This window comes from Musca autumnalis, unplaced genomic scaffold, assembly GCF_047663935.1.
Source record: "Musca autumnalis isolate F117 unplaced genomic scaffold, ASM4766393v1 scaffold_1, whole genome shotgun sequence".
In the NCBI taxonomy this organism is placed as follows: Eukaryota; Metazoa; Arthropoda; class Insecta; order Diptera; family Muscidae; genus Musca; species Musca autumnalis.
In genome coordinates, this window is record NW_027411644.1 from 89855529 (window position 1) to 89875949 (window position 20421).

General features: G+C 34.6%; 1 protein-coding gene and 1 long non-coding RNA gene across 2 annotated transcripts; one reads left to right on the forward strand and one right to left on the reverse strand.

Annotated features, from left to right (window-relative positions):
• Positions 1–12396: 12396 nt before the first annotated feature.
• On the reverse strand, positions 12397–16690 carry LOC141402833 (uncharacterized protein YdcI). Its single transcript, XM_073984830.1, has 10 exons — positions 16026–16690; positions 15652–15965; positions 15348–15586; positions 14931–15289; positions 14588–14870; positions 13437–13826; positions 13235–13369; positions 13070–13165; positions 12878–13007; positions 12397–12813 (listed from the first exon to the last, which is right to left on the reverse strand). Exons 1-10 carry the CDS (start codon positions 16501–16503, stop codon positions 12469–12471), a joined length of 2769 nt encoding a protein of 922 aa, XP_073840931.1. The 5' UTR covers positions 16504–16690; the 3' UTR covers positions 12397–12468.
• Positions 16691–17123: 433 nt separating this feature from the next.
• Positions 17124–18075, forward strand: LOC141390672 (uncharacterized). The gene is made up of 3 exons (XR_012409441.1): positions 17124–17400; positions 17471–17521; positions 17580–18075. It is a non-coding gene; the product is annotated as an uncharacterized lncRNA (long non-coding RNA).
• The last annotated feature ends 2346 nt before the right edge of the window (positions 18076–20421 follow it).

Here is a 20421-nt window from a genome sequence, read left to right on the forward strand (position 1 = left end):
GGATGTTGGACAGTCAGCTGTTGGTTGTTTGTTTGTTTGACCGTGTGAACGAAACAACGTCAGTCAAGGAATAAATTAGCAGAGTAAATATCAAATAAAAGTTAAAAAAGTCGTGTGTTTTTATTAATTTGATTGATTATTATTGCAAATAAGAGATAAAAATAGCAGACAAAAATCTTTTCCTTCATTTTAATATCGGCCAAGCAAAAAATTGCAAACAAGACGACAAACATGGACAACGAAAATGAATTTTTAAAGGAATTTTTCGTTGCTATGAAATGCAAAGATGCCTCTGGGACATAACCAGTCCAGAATATATGATGCGCGACATTAGGTGTGTACGATAACTTCGCAAGTAAAAAGTACTTGCAAGCACTCAGCAAGTTCTCAGTAACCTCTCTCCACCAATTTTACTCTCTCGAAGCAAAAAATTTGCAGATTGTTCTCGAACAGCAATTTGCAAAAACTTGCAAGAAGTCAGCTGATTTGATAAACAAGAAGTTGGCGGAAAAGATTAATCCAATGGGATCGCCAGCGTCACCGATTATTGCTGACATAGTAATGGAGGACTTATTAGACGCTGCAATGAGAAAAATGACTATAAAACCGAGGATGCTAACCAAGTACGTTGACGACATTTTTTGCATACTAAAGAAAACAGAGGTCGCAAACACATTAAAAATATTAAACTCATACGACATAAACATACAATTTACCCATGAAATTGAAGAAAACAACAAACTACCGTATTTAGATGCTGTTATAATGAGACAAGGTAACATACTTAAACTAGACTGGTACCAAAAGCCCACAGCTACAGGACGATTGATTAACTTTTACTCTAAACATCCTCGACGAATAAAAATTAATACTGCCACGAACTTTATAAACAGGATTTTAAACATAAGTGACCCACAATTTCATCCAGAGAACGAGTTAAAAATACAAAACATCTTAACCATGAATGATTTCCCTCAAAAAACGATTGATGATTTAATAAAACGCACAAAAAGAATTAAGCAGCAACAAAACAGAGACGATACGCAAAAATTATACAAGGCAGTTACATACATTCCCGGTTTTTCTGAGAGGTTCTGTAAATCGAATATTTATGATAAAGATAAATTTAACATAGCTTTAAAAACCAAAAATAATGTCAACAATATGTTTAGTAAAACTAAATCAAAAATTAAAAAAGAGGACAAAAGCAATGTAGTATATAAGATCACATGTAACGGGGACGACACCAACGTATGCCAGAAGGTATATGTCGGTACGACAAAAACCAAACTGAAAACTAGACTATCCGGACACAAGTCGGATCAAAAAACAGACAAATCATTGGAACAAAAAACAGCGTTGGCGGCCCATTGTGCACTTACTGCGCATAAACCGAACTTTAAGAATGTAGACATATTATCACAGGAAACTAATTATAAACGACGATTCACTTTGGAGATGCTTCATATAATAGACGTACCTAATGAAAAAATAATTAATTATAAGACCGATACAGACCACTGTGCACATATGTATAGAAATTTAGTACAAAAACATAGACGTAAAAAAGTTTAGTTTGATGGTGACATTAAACCAGCACAGGTGATCTTCGCTAAGAAAATGTAATAATTTGTGTTATATTTAGTTGTTTATCAATTTGTAATATGTGTTTTATTATTTGTGAAATAGATCCCTGAAGATGATTGTCGATGACAATCGAAATATTGGAGAAATAAAAGAATAATAAAAAACAAAAACCAAACACCTTTTTATTTTCTATGACCTAAAGCCGAACCAACAATCAAAATAAAAGAGAATTACATCAGGTCAACAATAAAGAACAACAACGGAAAAGATTAAATTTAACGGCTTATCTTTCCTTTACCCACTCACCTCAGAAAATTATGAAAAAATTACCACAGATAGTGCTTTTTATCCCGATTCCAACCATGTACTGCTTTTGTTGCGGAAATTTATACTTCCCGAGTTATGGGCCTCCAAAGTTTCACAAAGTCCCTTGTATAAAATGTTGGCAAACCACCGCAGAAAATTATTAAAAAATTACCACAAATACTGATCTTTATACTGATTTAAACGATGTATTATTTTGTTGAAGGGTATGTACACTTCCCGAGATATAGACCTCCAAAAATATCTAATTTAAAAGAAACTGTTGTTCCCATCCGTGAGATTTGCACCTGTCCATAGGAGAAGTCTTAAATCCCGGCCGAAGGCCGACTATTTAGAGAAGAATAGGTTAGGGCCTTTGTGGATTTTTTGAGGCCCATATCTCGGGAAGTATACATTTCCGCAACAAAAGCAATACATGGTTGGAATCGGGATAAAAATTTCTATCTGTGGTAATTTTTTCATCATTTTCTGCGTTGGGTCGGTAAAGGAAAGGAGTTCCAATTTAACAATTGAAGGTGTCTACCATTTTTTTTATTTTCCATTTAAAATTCTTCTCCGATCCATACTTGTACACACTTAACAGCTATATTATTTGATGTTGTGTCAACAGATGTGAAAATAATCTTCTCTCCTTCTCTGGCCTTTCCTACATCTTGTTCTGAGTGCAAGAATGCGGATTGGATTATGACAATAGTTTGTGAGATAGGGCAACACGGAAATCCAAGACACGAAAATCCAATGGTGTTGTAGCTTGTGCCTTCAAATATAGTGGCTCTCCTTCCACGTTCTTATTAGATAGTGGTCGATTGACTTATGCAGGCAAACCCGTTGACTTGACTTGCGCCAATGATCCGGAACTGAGTTCCACCCGGCTATCGTGTTAAGGGCTCGGTACATAAGAAGCCTGGGTTTCTGGCTGAAAGCATTTCTGCCTCTTATGTGACGAGGCCCTTATTGTTGCTACAACTATAATCCCCTTTGATGTTTGTCATACATATTTATTGATATCGTTGAGAAAACCTGGCCGTCTACATTGTGTTTCTCCTACTCCATGGATGCACTGCTTTTTGCTGAGATTTTATACCTTTAAAATAAAAAAATAGTCACCAGAAACTACAAAATAAGTTATTTTACTTACATTACCGTTTTCCATAATTTATTTAATAATTTTTCCCCTTTTTTATATCTATGTATTTATTTTAATAGCCAAACGTTCGTTTATGTTTTTGCCAAGAAGTCCGCGCCAAAACATTCGAATTTAAATCAGCTGATCAAACTTGCAAATTCTTACAAGAAAAATTTTCCTTGCAAAAACTTGTAAACAAATCTCTCCAAAACTCTGCAATATTCTCTCACAATTGTCTCCAAATTCTCTCTCTTTTACTTTGCAAGTTTGTTATCGAACAGCATTTTGTAAAAGTTTGTGCAAATTTGCACAAACTTTTTGGTTATCGTACAGACCTATTAAAACAAAAGCATATGGAGTAGAGCTGGCAAACCATCGATATTCCCAACATTGGATATTTTCGATATAATGTTTTAAAATATCGATTGCTATCGATATTATCGTTAAGCTGTCATCACCATTAATTTGGAAATTAAAATGGCGGAAATGTCAATGATTTTCTTGAAATTTTGCACAAGTAGTTCACAGAAATGTGAGACAGAATAAACAATTGCTTTTATTTTATAAAAAACTAGCGGACCCGGCGAACTTCGTCTCGCTATTAAGGAATAAAATTTCATACAAAAACTCAATTTTCGATTTTTCCAATTTCTCGACTTCTCCAGAGAGATTTTCAAAAATTTTCTTCCGTAAAGACCTTCTCCTCGAAAATACGAATAACTGACAAAAAAATTTTATAGAAATCGGCCTAGCCGTTCTCATTTTATGAATTACTATACATTTTTTACACCATTTTTATATATATAGATATAAAAATACATTTTACTTTACCGAAAAATGTGTACGTGTGACTACGGGCTTACTTTCTCACACACACATAACCGAAAAGTAGCGAAATTTCTATTTATTTCAATGAATTTCAGGTTAGGGGTTGTTATTCCGATAATGGGTACTTTACACGATATGTTTTTTACATATAAGTTGTCACTTTGCATATACATTTTGTATGGGAGAAGTGACTCATATGTAAAAAACATATCGTGTAAAGTACCCATAATATCGATAGGTAAAACTATCTATCGATATTGAATTTTTAAATAACAATCGATATTATCCATAGTGCCATCGATTTTTTGCCAGCTCTAATATGGAGAACTACTAAATGTTATGAACAAATACAAGAAGGATTGTTCTATTGACGACGTCAAGAAGAAAATAAACGTAATCCGCTCATCGTACAGAAGGGAATTGAAAAAAAAAAATAAAGCAATCTGAATCTTCTGGAGCTGTAGTGGACAGCGTTTGGCTCAGAATCTCGAATTTCTTTTAAAATATTCACATGTGAATATTGTTTTCGGGAGGCTATCCATTTTTTTACCCATTGCAGAGACTGGCTTTGAGTGCGATTGTGTATGATCGAACACTCATAACAAAAAACCATTGCACAATCATACAGGTACCCGCTTCAGCCCAGCTGATGTACTGTGGGCTGTCAAAAAAGTTGTTGTAATTGAAAACACAAAATTAAAAAATAAAAATTTAAAAGAAAAACTGTGAATTTTTGACGGATTTTTGTTATAATTTGTTTATTAATAACTGCCTAACAAAATTTTGTTGAAAAAATGTGTGAATAGCTTTGTTTTTGGAAAACATTTTTGACATTTCACAGTACTGAACTCGTTTTTGTTGTAGTTGTTTGCTGATGCATCTACCTGGTAATTGTGCCATGCAAAAAACTAATTCAATTCAATCAGACCGTCGGCTGTAAATTGTTTATTCGAGTCGCTCACACAAACACAAGAAATGTTGTGACCTAACTTGAATTGAATGAAGTTGGATGTTCACGTTCAAGTGGCTCGCTTGATTGCTTTGTTTACGAACTCATATTTGATTGCTACTAACGGGACGATCAGCCACAGCGAATGTGATTATTTTGATTTTTCCTTGTGAAGAGTGATTTGATCGCACTCAAACTCAGAATATTTAATCTGATTGAAATCACAACAGACGAAAATAGTATGTGTGTGTGTTAAAAAATGAGTTACAGTGAATAATTGTATGAATGGTGGATATTTTCGATTTACAATATTTAAAATGTACATACACAAAAAATTAATAAATTAGTAGAAATTAAATATATATAAAAAACAAAAAAACACTGCCAACAACTTAATAAATAAAGCTTTTTACCTCAGTAACGAAGAATACATTAGCACTAACATTAAAATAATCACAAAAATACTACTCAAAAACAATTATCCAATGCATATAATAAGGAATTTGATAAACAGAAAAATTGAAAATATGAAAATCAACAACACAAAAAATGAAACGCAGGAAAAAACTAAGTTTTTCAGTATCCCCTACATACCAAAGCTTACAGATAGAAACACACTAAAAACAATAACAACTTCATCACTAGAAAACAACACAACAATAGCATATCGATCAAACGAAACACTACAGAGAATATTCTCCAAAAGAAACGAAACAGAAAAACTAAAAGAAAATAATGTTGTTTACGAAATAACTTGTAAAGGCAATAAAGGAGAAGAGTGTAATATGGTTTATGTTGGAACGACAAAACGAACGCTTAGTATAAGATTAAATGAGCACGAAACTGACATAAAAAAAAAGGAAAAGAAAGCACTGCATTAGCACAGCATATAAAAGAACATGGTCACACTGCAGATTTTGAGAATGTACGAATATTGGATAAGGAAAAAAGGGAGAGTAAAAGATATACTTTATAGAGCTTGCGTATACAAGAGAGGATACACAAATCAATCAATACCAAAGAGGATAAAGATAACACAAAACTCCAATATTCAGTTGCAATCTTTTAAAGTTAACAGTTCTGTGATTTAGATTTAAGTGCTGCAATATTTTTATTTACATTATTATTGATTATTTGATTAAATTATACAAATTTTGTGTTGTGGTGTCCAGTTTTTATATTTTAATGGCAATATTTAATAACAATGTAACTAAAACTAATTGTAAGTATAAAGAAAAATCCATCTAAACAAAAAACTGTATAAGTAACCAATTGTATTTGTCGTTAGGATTTTCATAATAAAGAACTCCTGAAGAAGTTGGAAACAGACCAACGAAACGTTGAGTTGAAAAATGAAATAAATTAGTTTTATTTTATAAAATACTCTTACCGAATCAGCCCGGTGGAAACACTTATCTGAAAAAAATCGTTCATTTCATTTGGATTTGAGACAACAGTGGTTCTTATAAAAGTACAACAAACATTAATTTCAATAAAGTATGTACCTATATGATTTAAAAATTATGATTTAATAAATTAATTAATTCAAAATTAATTTCTTATGTTTCATATAAGTATATGATACTATATACATACTACAGCAAATGCTATTTAAAGTAAATATTTTATAAATATTTGGTATGTTCCAGTACTGCAAGAATCTACTAATTTTTACTATTTTTTCCGATAACATAAAGGAAAAAATGTTATCGTAGTAAAAAGTAGTAGCTTAGTCCCAATTTACATTAGGCGAGTTTACTTGCGGCAATTGTCAGTTTGATAGAGAGAGAGGTGAGGCAATTGAGCGAACACGTGAACAATCATTGAGCCAGAGCAAACTCGATTGAAAACGAAAATCAGATTTATGAACGTTTACCAACGAGTCATATGTTCGATCATCCCTTGTTACTGAACAAAACACACAACCACAAACGCTCATTTTGTGTGTGCGGATAAAACTCATCAAACCTGATCGTTTTGTTCGAGCCTGCTATGCAGATCAAACACAACAACGTTATGAACAAAAATCGAGTAAATGGACGAGTGTGATGAAATTTTTTGTGATCGAAGTCATTCTCTGACCCATTTCCTTTTTCTTGTCACTTTATTTTCTTCCTCTAAAAGCGAAATGATCAAAAATGCACATCCAATCTTTTTGTCATCCATATTTATTAATAAAAGTTGTTATTTATATGATTTTATAGATATGTGAACACAGTAATTTTTCAACTTGACTGTTGGTTTGTCATCCAACTTGAATGACTGTTTGGCCGCTACGAACAGCACAACAAAACTGAAGCAATCGATATTTGACCAAAAGCTGTCAGTCAAAACTGATCGTCTGAACCCCACTTTAGATATTTTCGATATGTTTTAACATATCGATGGCTATCGATATTATCGTTAAGTTGTCATCGCCATTAATTTGGAGATGGAAATGGCGGAAATGTCAATGATTTTCTTGAAATTATGCAAAAGTACCCAGCAAAATGTTCGATGCCAAAGATGTCATTCAATCATGGGTGCAAGTGATCCGGCATGTCATCTCTTTAGAATCTTCATCGATGAATTTTATATGAGCGTGGTCCCCTAAAGATGCTATTCATTTTTGGATCCAAAGCATGTCATTTACACCAATGCTTTGACATGTAATTGTCACCAATGCTTAGGCATGTCATTTCCACCATGCTTTGGCATGTCATTTTCACCAACCCTTTGCAATGACAATATCATTTCGAGACTCCGATCACATCAAGCCTATTCCTAAAAATTAATCTTATATATTTAGAAAAATGTGTATAAATAAAAACACAAAATTCATCTCTATTGGGTGTTCAAATGCTAATGAAAAGATCGGATCTTTCACGACTTCGTTTGCATGGGTTCAAATGCTGATGAAAAGATCGGATCTTTCACGACTTCCTTTGCATGGGTTCAAATGCTGATGAGAAGATCGCATCTTTTACAACTTCCTTTGCATTGGTTCAAGTGATAACGAAAACATCGGATATTTCGCGATTTCGTTTGAACACCAATGCAATATGCCTGCAGCGAAGAAGCAAACATTGTGTGGTAAATGTAATGAACCTGTGACTAAAAATCCAGGCGCCCCAGGTTCTATTCAGTGCAACATTTGTGATAGATGGGTGCATGGACCCTGTGCTAATTTAAGTGAAAAAGAGCTTGCTGCACTTAAGGCAATTAGAGTCAGTGCCTTTATTTGCACCACCTGTGAATCCAACCTTGATAAAAGCCGAAATAACCGTGGTGCAACTTCAGATGACATACAAAACATTAACAAGAAACTGGATTCCTTCACTGCTTTGCATCAGGGAGAGCTGGGCTCAATAAAGACGGCTATTGAAAAATTGAATGCGCAAATGACGTCCTGCCTTAATGAAATAAAAAATGATATTGCGAGATGCAATGAGAAAGTTGCTGCTGTTGAAACGTCGGTTAAAGCTCTGGAGGATGAAAATAAACTCCTTAAAGCGGAAAATAATGCTTTGCACCGTAGATTGAATCGTGCGGATTTTCTTATAAGTGGATTGCCTGATGGTCTGAATGATTTGGTTGGCACTGTGATTTCTATAGCAGCTTTTTTTAAAGTGAATCTAGAACGTCGTGATGTCGGTTTATCCTGCTACATTCATAACAAGAAGCATATATTGGTGAAGCTTAACTGTGCAGAACTTCGAGATAAAATCATGCGTGAATATTTTAAGAGTCGATCCTTAAGGGTATCTGATATTCTCCCAGCTGATGGCGGAGATGTTTCGAGAAGGGTTTATTTGAATGACCACTTTTCTCCTGAGGCTAGTAGCTTGAATGCCGTCTGTAATAAGCTTCGTCGACAGAATGTTATTTCGAAGTACAAAATCATAAACGGAGATAAAGCTAGAGCGAAAATTACGCTGCCTGATGGTAAACAGATTGAACGAGATGCTTCTGGTTGTTCTTTGCTATTCACAAATCATAATTGACTGATCTATTTTCTTTATTATATACCTATTTTTTCATATTGTGAAACCTGGATACAGCTGTAGCTAGTTTACAACTTCTTTTTTACCTCTATGAGGTTTTTCAGCTGGATGCTGGTTCAATTGTTTCATTCAAAGTTGTATACATATGCATATGTTGATATTTTATTTGATCTCTTTTTTTTTTTTTTTAAACTGTGCGATGAGCTGTATTATTGATTGAATTTTTGTTTATAATGAATCGTAGTGTTTCCAAAAGATTCTCGCATTTATATTTCCTTACTTGGCTCCCCATCTGCTATGTTTTTGATGTCTTTTAACGATAATCTTGGTGTAATAGTGAGTGGTAACACCTATCTAAAAAGTTTATTGCATCCATATAAAAATAATCTTAAAATTGCTCATCTAAATTGCAGGAGCATTAAACCTACTACTAAATTTGATGAAATTAAACGTATTTTGGAAGATAGTACATTTGATATCTTTGCTATTTCTGAGACATGGCTCTCGTCTGATATACTGGATTCTGCTGTTTCTATTCCAGGCTTCAACATGTGTCGTAATGACCGTCAGATAGCAGCTAGAGGTGGTGGTGTTGGAATATATGTTTCTAAGGGTCTTCAATACAAGTATGTTTCTAAAACCTCAGTCCGACATTGTGAGTCTCTTTTCATAGAGTTGCAATTTTCTAATACTAAACTTCTTTTCGGTGTTGTTTATTTACCTTCGGGTAATGTAGATGTTTTTGAGAACCTTCACTGTGACATGTTTGCTGAGTATACTAATATAATAACTGTTGGAGATTTCAACTGCAATTTATTTAATCCTTCGAGAGCAAACCTGTTTCGGTCACTTTGTACTGGATTGAATCTAAATATTGCTCATAACTCAATCCCTACGCACTTTGACTTACGTAGTCGGTCGACATCTCTGATTGATTTCATGTTAGTCAGTGACTGTGCTCTCTTGAGCTACTCTAATCAGGTTCAGTGTCCTGCGATTTCTGACCATGCTCTTATTTTTGCATCTCTCTCTATTAATTATAATCCTTTACCAGACTATTTTGAATTCCGCGATTTTAGGAACACTGATTGGGATGGTTTATTTTCATTCCTTGCCTCCTTTGATAGCAGTTTGATTGTAGAGTGTACGGATGTGGATGTTAAATGTTCTTATTTATGTTCTCTCTTCGATGAACTTTTTTCGTTTGTTCCTATTGCTAGGAAAGAAATTCGTTACTCGGGTGATCCTTGGATGCAGTCAAGTGGAGTCAGGTTTGCTACTTCGATAAGGGATTTGGCTTTCCTTTCTTTCCAAAGGGACCCATCTCGGCAAAACTGGCGTGTCTATTGCAAGTACAGGAACAAGGCAAAATCTGTTGTACGCAAAGAGAGGAGAATTCATTATGCGAGGCTTTATGGAAGAATGGATTCCACTAGACTTTGGAAGGTTCTAAGAAGTCATGGCTGTGTTGGAAACAACAATGAGGGGATAAATATTGATGTAGATACTATCAATGAGTTCTTTGCAAATGCTTCTGATGTATCTTACGATGTATCTGTTAATGTGGATGATTTCCTAGATGCTGATTCGTCTTTTTCGTTTCGTTGCATTAATGAAGATGAGCTTTGTGAAGCAATAAATAAGGTTACATCTAAATCTGTTGGTATTGACGGCATACCTGTATCCTTCATTAAACTAGTTTTTCCATATGTCTCGGGCCTTATACTGAACCTTTTTAACTCTATTTTAACTACGTCAGTTTTCCCATCTGCGTGGAAGACAGCTCGAGTAGTGCCAATTCCAAAATCGCGGTCTGTTAGGGAATCTGATGACTTGAGGCCAATTTCTATTTTGCCTGCTGTATCAAAGATTATGGAGCATGTCATTAAGAATCAAATGCTTCAGATTTGTGAAAGTCGGATTAATGATTGTCAATTTGCTTTTCGCAAGGGACATAACACTACTCATTTATTGCTTCAACTAACTGAATCTGTTCGTGAAGCCATCAACGATGATATGGTTAGTGTTCTTATATCCTTAGATTTGTCCAAAGCCTTCAATTCTATTAATTATACCTCACTTATTTTAAAATTGAGAGATGAGTTTAACTTCTCTAAATCTGCTTGTAAACTAATTTTTTCCTACTTGTGTGATAGGAGCCAGTTTGTTGTTCTAAATGGTTGTCAATCTAATTGCCTACCCTTGTTCTCTGGTGTTCCACAAGGATCTGTACTTGGTCCCCTTCTATTTATCCTATATGTGAATGACCTTCCTCGTTGCACGAATTCTGTTTTTTGCTCTACTTTTATATTTGCAGACGATATATTCTTGCTCTTTAATAGTAGACGTGATACTATCAACATTCTTGAAAGTAATATAAATTCAAATCTAGATTATTTTCTTCGTTGGGCGACAATGAATTCATTAAAAGTCAACCCTTCTAAGACCAAGGCGTTATTTTTTGGTAATAATAACCTTTTGCCTAATATTGACATCTTCTTGGATCGCACTAAAATCGACTTCGTACAGCAGCACAAGTGTTTGGGTGTAATTATTGATTGTGATCTTTCATTTGAGAGTCATATTGATGCTTTGTCTGGGAGAGTTTGGGGTATGTTGCGTAGAGTTTATGGATCAAATTTATATCTTCCTTACAGAATTAAGTTAATGCTGGCGAATTCTCTATTGTTATCTCAAGTCTTGTATGGATTTGAGGTATATTCTGGCACTATTGGCGGAAATATTGACAAAGTGAACCGTATTGTGAATACTATTACACGTTTTTTATTTAATCTTCGACGAAGAAGTCATGTATCTGAACATGTCATTCGTTTTCTAGGGTGCTCATTTGATATGTTTGTCAATTATCGTTGTGTGTTGCTTTTTTACAATCTTATTAAAAATGGCATGCCTTTTGCTCTTAGTAGGACATTTACTTTTTTAAACTTCACCAGAAATCCTCAGATTTTTATTCCTAGGATTTGGAAAGATGTATATTCTAGGTCTTTCTTAGTCAGAGTCGCTCGGTTTTGGAATTATTTACCATTAGAACTACGTATTTTTTCTCACACCAATAACTCTTTTCGTTTGAAAATCCTTAGATACATGCAAAGGCTACGTGAACAACAATCCATATATTTTTAAAGTCATGTATAATATGTTACTCTTTGAATAATCAGCACATGTTGAGTTACTACTCTTTGGACTTTTTTTTGTTATTGTTATTCTTCTTTAACTGTTTTTATGGCTGGGGAGCCGAAGAAAGAAATATATATGCATTTAAATAATAATTATTTGTTATATATTAATGTATTTAAGTAAATTAAATTGAATTTATTATTTTATAACTCAGGTTTTTTGTCTTGAGATACGTTTAATTGGCCATTGAGGCTTTGTATCATATATGAATTTTGAAATAAATAAATAAATAAAGATGCCATGAAATCACGTCATCGTATGGAACCCCTTCCTTCAAATTTTGCTGTGTGAATTACTGCTATGGATATCATTCATAAAATTTGTCAATTCCATAATCTTATTCCGGAGTCCATTACAATTAAGTTGTATAATCTGCAATAATACTAATAAAATACCAAACATTTTCCATAAATAAAACTAATATCTTTTTTATTTCCTTCTTAAACAACTTAACCATTCTAATGAAAACTGTTTTAACCCAAAGTAAATGAAGTATCCGTCTCTAAAAGCATCTCCTCCAAACGTAATCCCAGACGTTTACGTTTAACATCTATTGAAATTACCGAAACGGTAACACGATCACCAATCGATAATTTGGCATTTCCCATTTTACTGACGTGTATTAGGCCATCGCATTCAATGCCCACATCAACAAAGGCTCCAAAGTGTGTTATGTTGGTAACGGCGCCAGTTAACACCTCACATTCCGATAGTTCGTCAATACGTGTTAGACCCTGTTTAAACAGGGGTTTCTTATCGAAATCGCTACGGTAATCTTTGAAAAGTTCACGTTGCAGTGCTTGGAAAACAACCTCCAACTACGTGACCAAAAAGAGAAAAGCGTAAATGAAAAAAATTAGATTTACTACTTTGTTAACTTACTCTCTCCTTGGGGGTTTTAAATTCCTTCGCCAATGTTTCAATATTATTTGATTTTACATAATCGCCAATTTTTTCAATAAACTGTGGAGTTCCCATGTCGTCCAATTGCAATTTACATTTGGAAATTATTCTGGAAAACAAGGAAGCCTTTAAAATGAAAACGGTTTAATATCTTGGAATTACTGGGCTTACTTTTTGGCCACTGTGTAACTCTCTGGATGTACCCATGTGCAGTCTAGAAGATTTTCAATACGACCACCCAAGCTGTGGGGATCAATGCGTATGAAACTATAACAGAGAGGAAAGAAAATGGGGTCAAAACAGTAAAATATTAAAATTATTCCCTAGGATCCTTACCCAGCGCATTGTACAAATGTCTTTTCACCAATTGTCTTGACCTGCAGCAAATCTTTGCGTGTCTTAAATGGACCATTTTCAGCACGATGTTGTAATATTTTCTCTGCTTTCTTTTCACTCAAACCAGCAATGTGCCTGAAACCAAAGGAATTGCGATAAATCTCTATATTTTCTTTCCAACTCAAGTTTATGTGTTACTTACTTCAATACCGTTATACTTGCGGTATTGATATCAACACCCACATAACTGACACATTCCGAAACCACTTCATTTAGTGATTCACTCAGTTGCTTTTCATTGATATCATGTTGATACATTCCCACACCAATATGACGTGGTTCAATTTTAACATATTCACTTAGAGGGTCATTAAGACGCCTAGCAATCGATACAGCACTTATTTCATTCATATCCATATTGGGAAATTCCTTCTTAGCTATTTCGCTGCAAGAATATATCGATGCGCCCTGTTCGGAAACAATACTATACCGTATTTGATTTGCATCTAAAATACCCAATTCAAAGAGTTTGGAAAGCCAAAATTCTGTTTCTCGACACGCAGTACCATTGCCCAGGGCAATTAAACGGCATCTGTAAGAGAAAAGAGAAATATTAAATTATAAAAAGGCCAAAAGGATTTCTACAGAAGGCCAAAAGGTATTATATGAGAATGCCCAAAAGTTTTCTATGAGAAGGCCAAACGGTCTTCTCTGAGAATATCTATAAGAAGGCTCAAAGTTCTTCTATAAGAAGTCCAAAAGTCTTCTACGAGTCTTCTGGTCGGTTTTTTTTTTTTTTTTGAATTAGGACGATTTATTGGAGGGGGCAATTTTGGTTTGGGTGGTCAATTTCTTCACTTCACTCGCGAGTAGAATTCGAGGACCAGGATGAATGTTTGGACTGGATTCGGATCCATCTGAAATTTTTATCACAGGTAGGGTTTGCCGTGCTGATCACGCCAATGTATATATCATGGGCAGGAAGTCCATACTTCCCGAGATATAGGCACCGAAAGTTCAAAAATTCCCTTGGTTTTGACGATAAGTTTAGTTTAAATCGAATTTTTTTTCATATATAGCCGGCCTTCGGCCGGGGATATATAAGACTTTCTCCTATGGACAGGAACAAATCTCGGCTAACGCGAACAGAATTTTCCTTTAAATAGAAATTTTGTTATCATCGATCCGAATCCAGTCCGTATATTCAACTTATGCCGAATTCGAGCAATGAGAGGACCCAAAGGTCTTCTATGAAAAGACCCAAAGATCTTCTATCAGAAGACCCATAGAGCGTTCGAACAGTCTTCATATGGAACATCACTAGCGACAATTCGATTACCAAACTAATCTTACTTGTGTCTCTTGAGAATTTTCGCCAATTTTTCACCCCATTCTTCGGGATCCGCATTACGGCGATGGGGATAAATTACACCAGTTTCCAAGACATCGGCCGTTTCCGAAATTACAGCAAGTTTGCAACCATTTGCAAATCCTGGATCAAGTCCCAAAATACGTTCACCTTTTAGGGGTGACATTAACAGCAACTGTTTGAGATTCTTGGCAAAGACATCAATGGAAGCTTTTTTGGCAGATTCGTTAAGATCCGAACGTATTTGACGTGATACCAGGGGTTGCACTATAACAAAATAACTACATTAATAATAAATAAATTAAACGAAAATATCCATCAATTTACATTTTTTGCTATAACACTCCTCAAAGGACTTATTGAAAATTTCCAAACGCAAAGGATACTTGACACCTTCCTCCAAGAATATAGAACGTACATAACGTTCCAAGTCATTGCGAAAATAATCATTTACGATTATTTTAACCGAAAGAAATTTAAGTTTTTCAGCACGATTTATGGCCAATACTTGATGAGGTTTCAAATAGCGTACATCATTTGAGTAGTCATAATACATTTCATATTTGGTGGCATCATTTTTATTACTACCATGACCATGATGGCTAGCAGCTGCTTCATCTGAACCCTTACCATCCTTCGAGGGCTTAAGTTTGGAAGTCTTAAGGGTGATGCGATGTACTTTTTGCCTATAAAATTGAAATATTATTGAAAAATGTAATATACTTTCCAAAATTATGTACTTACAAGCGCCTTATTTCTTCCAAAACCCCGGTATGCTTGCTAATATTGTGCGATATTATGTGACATATGCCATTGGATACCTTTTCTTCGCTATCTAAGTCTGGGTTATTGCAATCTATGATATTCCTCAAATGGACATGGGGTAATTCACCATGCAACAAGCGATCAGCATATTCTTCCAAACCTAAGGCTTTGGCCCTTTCGGCCAAAGAACCACGACTGGCTGGTTTGTAAGGTGCATACTAAAAATGAAGACAAACGAAAATAGATAAACTCCCCAAATCGAATCGAGAACCACAATGCTTACCAAAAATTCCAATTCTTCCGGAGACTTGGCACACAACATTTCCGTACGAATTTCCTCATCAATAACATTCTCCTTTTCCAAGGTCGTCACAATAGTCTCGGCCTTTTTACGCAAATTCACAATTTCCGTATAGGTGGTTTTAATTTCTCGCAATTGTTCCGGTTGTATGTGATCGATTAAATCACGACGATAGCGACAAATAAATGGAATGGTATTTTCATTTTCAAATAGATTAACAATATTTTTGGCTGCTCTTGGCTCAATATTGGCTGTTTCAGCCAACAATTCGTCAATGGTCCATATTTTTCGTCGTGCTGAAAGTGGCAATATTGCAAAATAATTTTCAAGAAAACCCTCTCTTGCTCTCTACTTACCCCAAAAACTACTTCTTCCCTGTATTTTCTGTGGCGGAGGATGTGGCCTCACATCACAACCATCATCTTCAAAGCTATCCATACCCGTACTATGTGTTTGTCCATCGTTGTGGTCTTCGCTTATGTCAATGGATTCCACAACATTTTCACAATCACTGGGTAAAACATTTGGTGGCGTATTTTCATCCTGTTGCTTTTCTTCTTCTGCTGCAGCTTTAGTCCTTTTGGTAGTTCTTGGCTTTCGTGTTGTTGTCGTTGCTTTTGTGCGTTCTTTCTTCTCTTTCGGCTCCTTTTTTTCTTTCGGTTCCTTTGTTACAGTTGACCGTGGCTTTCTCGCAACAAGTTTAGTTGCAGTCCTTGGCCTTTTTTCTGGTGACTCTCCGCCATAGATATCATCGTCGTCATCATTATCACTAATTTCAATCACTTGTACAGCTTTTATAGCAGCTCTCCTCTTTGGCCTTGTAGAAGTTGACATCTTGATATCGGATATTTTTGTGGACGAATGGGCTATGACCAGATGCCGACAACTCAAAAATAAAGCGCTAAATTGCAAAATTGCTACAGGGTGAGTCACAAATGCTAACGTTTAACAAATTCAAACTTTGTTTTTGTTCTTTATGCGATGTGGCCACACATCAAACTCGTCAATAAAAGGAAATCGTTAAATTGCTATAGTTCACAATTTATAGCTCTGTTCCTTTACGTTCAAGAATCTTCAAGTTTTACCACTTTTTACTCGAAAAGCGTTCCTTTACTTCAGACACAACACAAGCAGTTTACAACTTTTACTACTTTTGCCGGTTTTGCCATTTTCAGAAATAAAGGAACAGACCATGGTACAATTAAAAGGTAGATGCCTCAGCCCAGCTGATCGAATCTAAAGTCCAATTTACATATGCATATTAAATGATTTCGTTTTACGAAATCCTAAGTCCAATTTACATATGCACATTAAATGATTTCGTTTTACGAAATCCTAGAATCAAATGAAGTGTATTTACATCTGTTTTTTTTCGTAATTTGCTTACACACACAATCGCACATACACACTTATACAATAACACAAACACACGCACACAATATCCCAATAGAAAATCGAATCGTTGATGACATTTTCGTCGACGATTCGTTGACGAAATCAATGAAATTGTCATGTACGACAACTTGCATGACCATGTCTTGCATTGTGTCTTGGAAACAAACCCAAAAAATGCTCAAAAAAGCGAGCTTTGAAATAATTGTACATATGTTCATATACATATTTATGAAAATATTCAATTTTCAATTTGTAATAAATTTAATGTTAAAAAATCATAAAATTTGGAAACCGCGTCACGATGTATTATTCATACAAAGTGCATTAACTAAAACGGTAAGTAAGATTAAGTAGATTAAATTACATTAAAAGTAATTGTAGTTATTCTTTAAATATGTGGATTTAGGTTGAAGGCATGACGACTTTGAAAATCGCAATATGAAGCAGATGGTATATGGTAAGATTTTTGAATATATTAGTGATTAATTACAACAGTCATATATTTTGTTTTGCAGAGTCCACAAAGTGAACGAGATCGCCCCCTCAGTTGTCTGAGGAAAGAAGTGAGGCGCGGAAAAGCTGGAAGAAAGTGCTGACTTGCAGAACATGCGGGAATTAAGTATAATTAATTTAATATACAATTTGTAGGCATAATATACATATTTTATAATTTAATAAAAATAAAAATTTGACACACGACAACAAACTGAAATTGTCTTTAATAGGGTCGTGAATGACAAATAGCAAGACAGTGTCTGTAAAACTGTCGTCAACGATTTATTGCAAGACAGTGTCTGTAAAGTTGTCATCAACGACTATCTGCAAGACAGTGTCATGTACATTGTCACCGACGACAACTTCGCTTACCCTGTCGCCCAAGTTGTCGTGCATGAATAGGCGGACACTTGTGTGAAAATGTCGTCAACAATCCCAAAGGGCTGTCTGCAAAGAGTCGTGAACGAATTGGGTATGTCGTGCACGATTCATCAAGGTTGTCTCGAAGACACTTTCTATTGGGATATTTCTTCTGAAAAATAGGAATTTCACAACACAAATGTGTATCAAATAACTTAAAATAATTCCAAAAAAAAATCATAATTTTTGCAAGTTTTTTAACCATTTATGTTCATATTTGACATCGGTTGAGTATTTTTGTTTTTCTACAACACACACAAACAAACAAAGACATCATAAAACAGTTGCATTTTTTGGTGGTTTATGACGAAAAAGCAGGGTTGCGTATAATAGTATGGTGTTTTCGTGCGTTGTTTAGAATAAATGGCGCAGCTATCGTCATTTATTTTTGTATGGCAAATGACGCAAAATGTTGCCTGTTTTAGCAAATAAATGACGAATCAGCTCTAAATGACGAAAAAGTTGCTAATGTAAATTGGACACTAGAATCAAATGAAGTGTATTTACATCTGTTTTTTTGCGTCATTTGCTTACGCACACAATCGCACATACACACATATACAATAACACAAACACACGCACACAATATATTTATTCAGAAAAATAGGAATTTCACAACACAAATGTGTATCAAATAACTTAAATTAATTCCAAAAACATAATTTTTGCAAGTTTTTTAACCTTTTATTTTCACTTTTGTCAACGTTTGAGTATTTTTGTTTTTCTACAACACACACAAACAAACAAAGACATCATAAAACAGTTGCATTTTTTGGTAGTTTATGACGAAAAAGCAGGGTTGCGTATAAAAGTATGGTGTTTTCGTGCGTTGTTTAGAATAAATGGCGCAGCTATCGTCATTTATTTTTGTATGGTAAATGACGCAAAATGTTGCCTGTTTTAGCAAATAAATGACGAAACAGCTCTAAATGACGAAAAAGTTGCTAATGTAAATTGGACGTATGTAAATCGTCAAAAAACTAGGAATTTGCCATGAAAAATCAAAACAAAAAACCATATGATTCGGTAAGAAAGAGATAGCATGTCTACACTTTATAGACAAACACAAGCGATAAAAAAAGACAACAAGAGACCATTTGGCGAAAATTTTGACAGTTCACATTACAAAAAAGTTGCTTTGTTGTAGCAATTCGCCGATGCATCTACCTTTCTTATTGTACCATGGTTTGACATTTCCATGGTACAATTACTTAGGTAGATGCCTCAGCCCAGCTGATCGAATCTAAAACGTCAAAAAACTAGGAATTCGCTATGAAAAATAATGTAATCTGTCAAAATTTTCGCCAAATGGTCTCTTGTTGTCTCTTTTTATCGCTTGTGTTTGTCTATAAAGTGTAGACATGCTATCTCTTACTTACCGAATCATATGGTTTTTTGTTTTGATTTTTCATGGCGAATTCATAGTTTTTTTGACGTTTTAGATTCGATCAGCTGGGCTGAGGCATCTACCTTTCTAATTGTACCATGTGTCAAACTGTACAGAAACAGGGGCTGGATCATGGCAGAACTACCAGGTAGTGGTATCACACCAGCTGATCGAATATGAAAAGTCAAATCCCTTTATAAAAAAATTATTTTTATTGTAATTTCCCCAACAACATAAAGAAAGTTTTGACATAACATATTCAAAATTTTACGATGCCACTACCTGGGTAATTGTGCCATGGGCTGGATCATGGCAAAATTACCCAGGTAGTGGCATCGTAAAATTTTGAATATGTTTTGTCAAAACTTTCTTTATGTTGTTGGGGAAATTACAACAAAAATAATTTTTTTATAAAGGGATTTGACTTTTCATATTCGATCAGCTGGTGTGATACCACTACCTGGTAGTTCTGCCATGGGCTGGATTCTTGTTCTATGAAAATTTGAAATGAAAAATATTTCCTTTATACTTTTTTTCATTTGACAGATTTTTCCTTTACTGCTAAACCTAAATAACGACGGGACGTACACAAATATTTCACCAATCTACCAAAACAACGCTCTCTGAGCGTCCGTATTATCCAAATACGTTGAGTCCCAAATCACATTTAAAACACAAAATCCGCGACCGAAACTTACTTAAATGTTTTCATTTGTAAAACAAATAATTTTCCTTTGCAATGAATTGTATTTCATGTTTTGTTGGGCTTTTGTTTTTAAAATACAAAACACACATACAAACAATAACGTTCTGTCAAACTTAAACTTTTTCAACTTATACCCTAGACAGACGGCAGAGTTAATTTGCATTAAAAATGTCCTAATTTGAATTAATTTTTCACCCTGACAGACGATAGTTTCTGCATTTATGAAACAGCTGTTTGTCATGGTAGAACAAATACAAGGTAAAGTTAATACTACAACAAATACAACTCGAACAACAACCACAAAGGAATTTGTTTTTGTTTGTAAACCTTAGTGTCAACGTAAATGTAA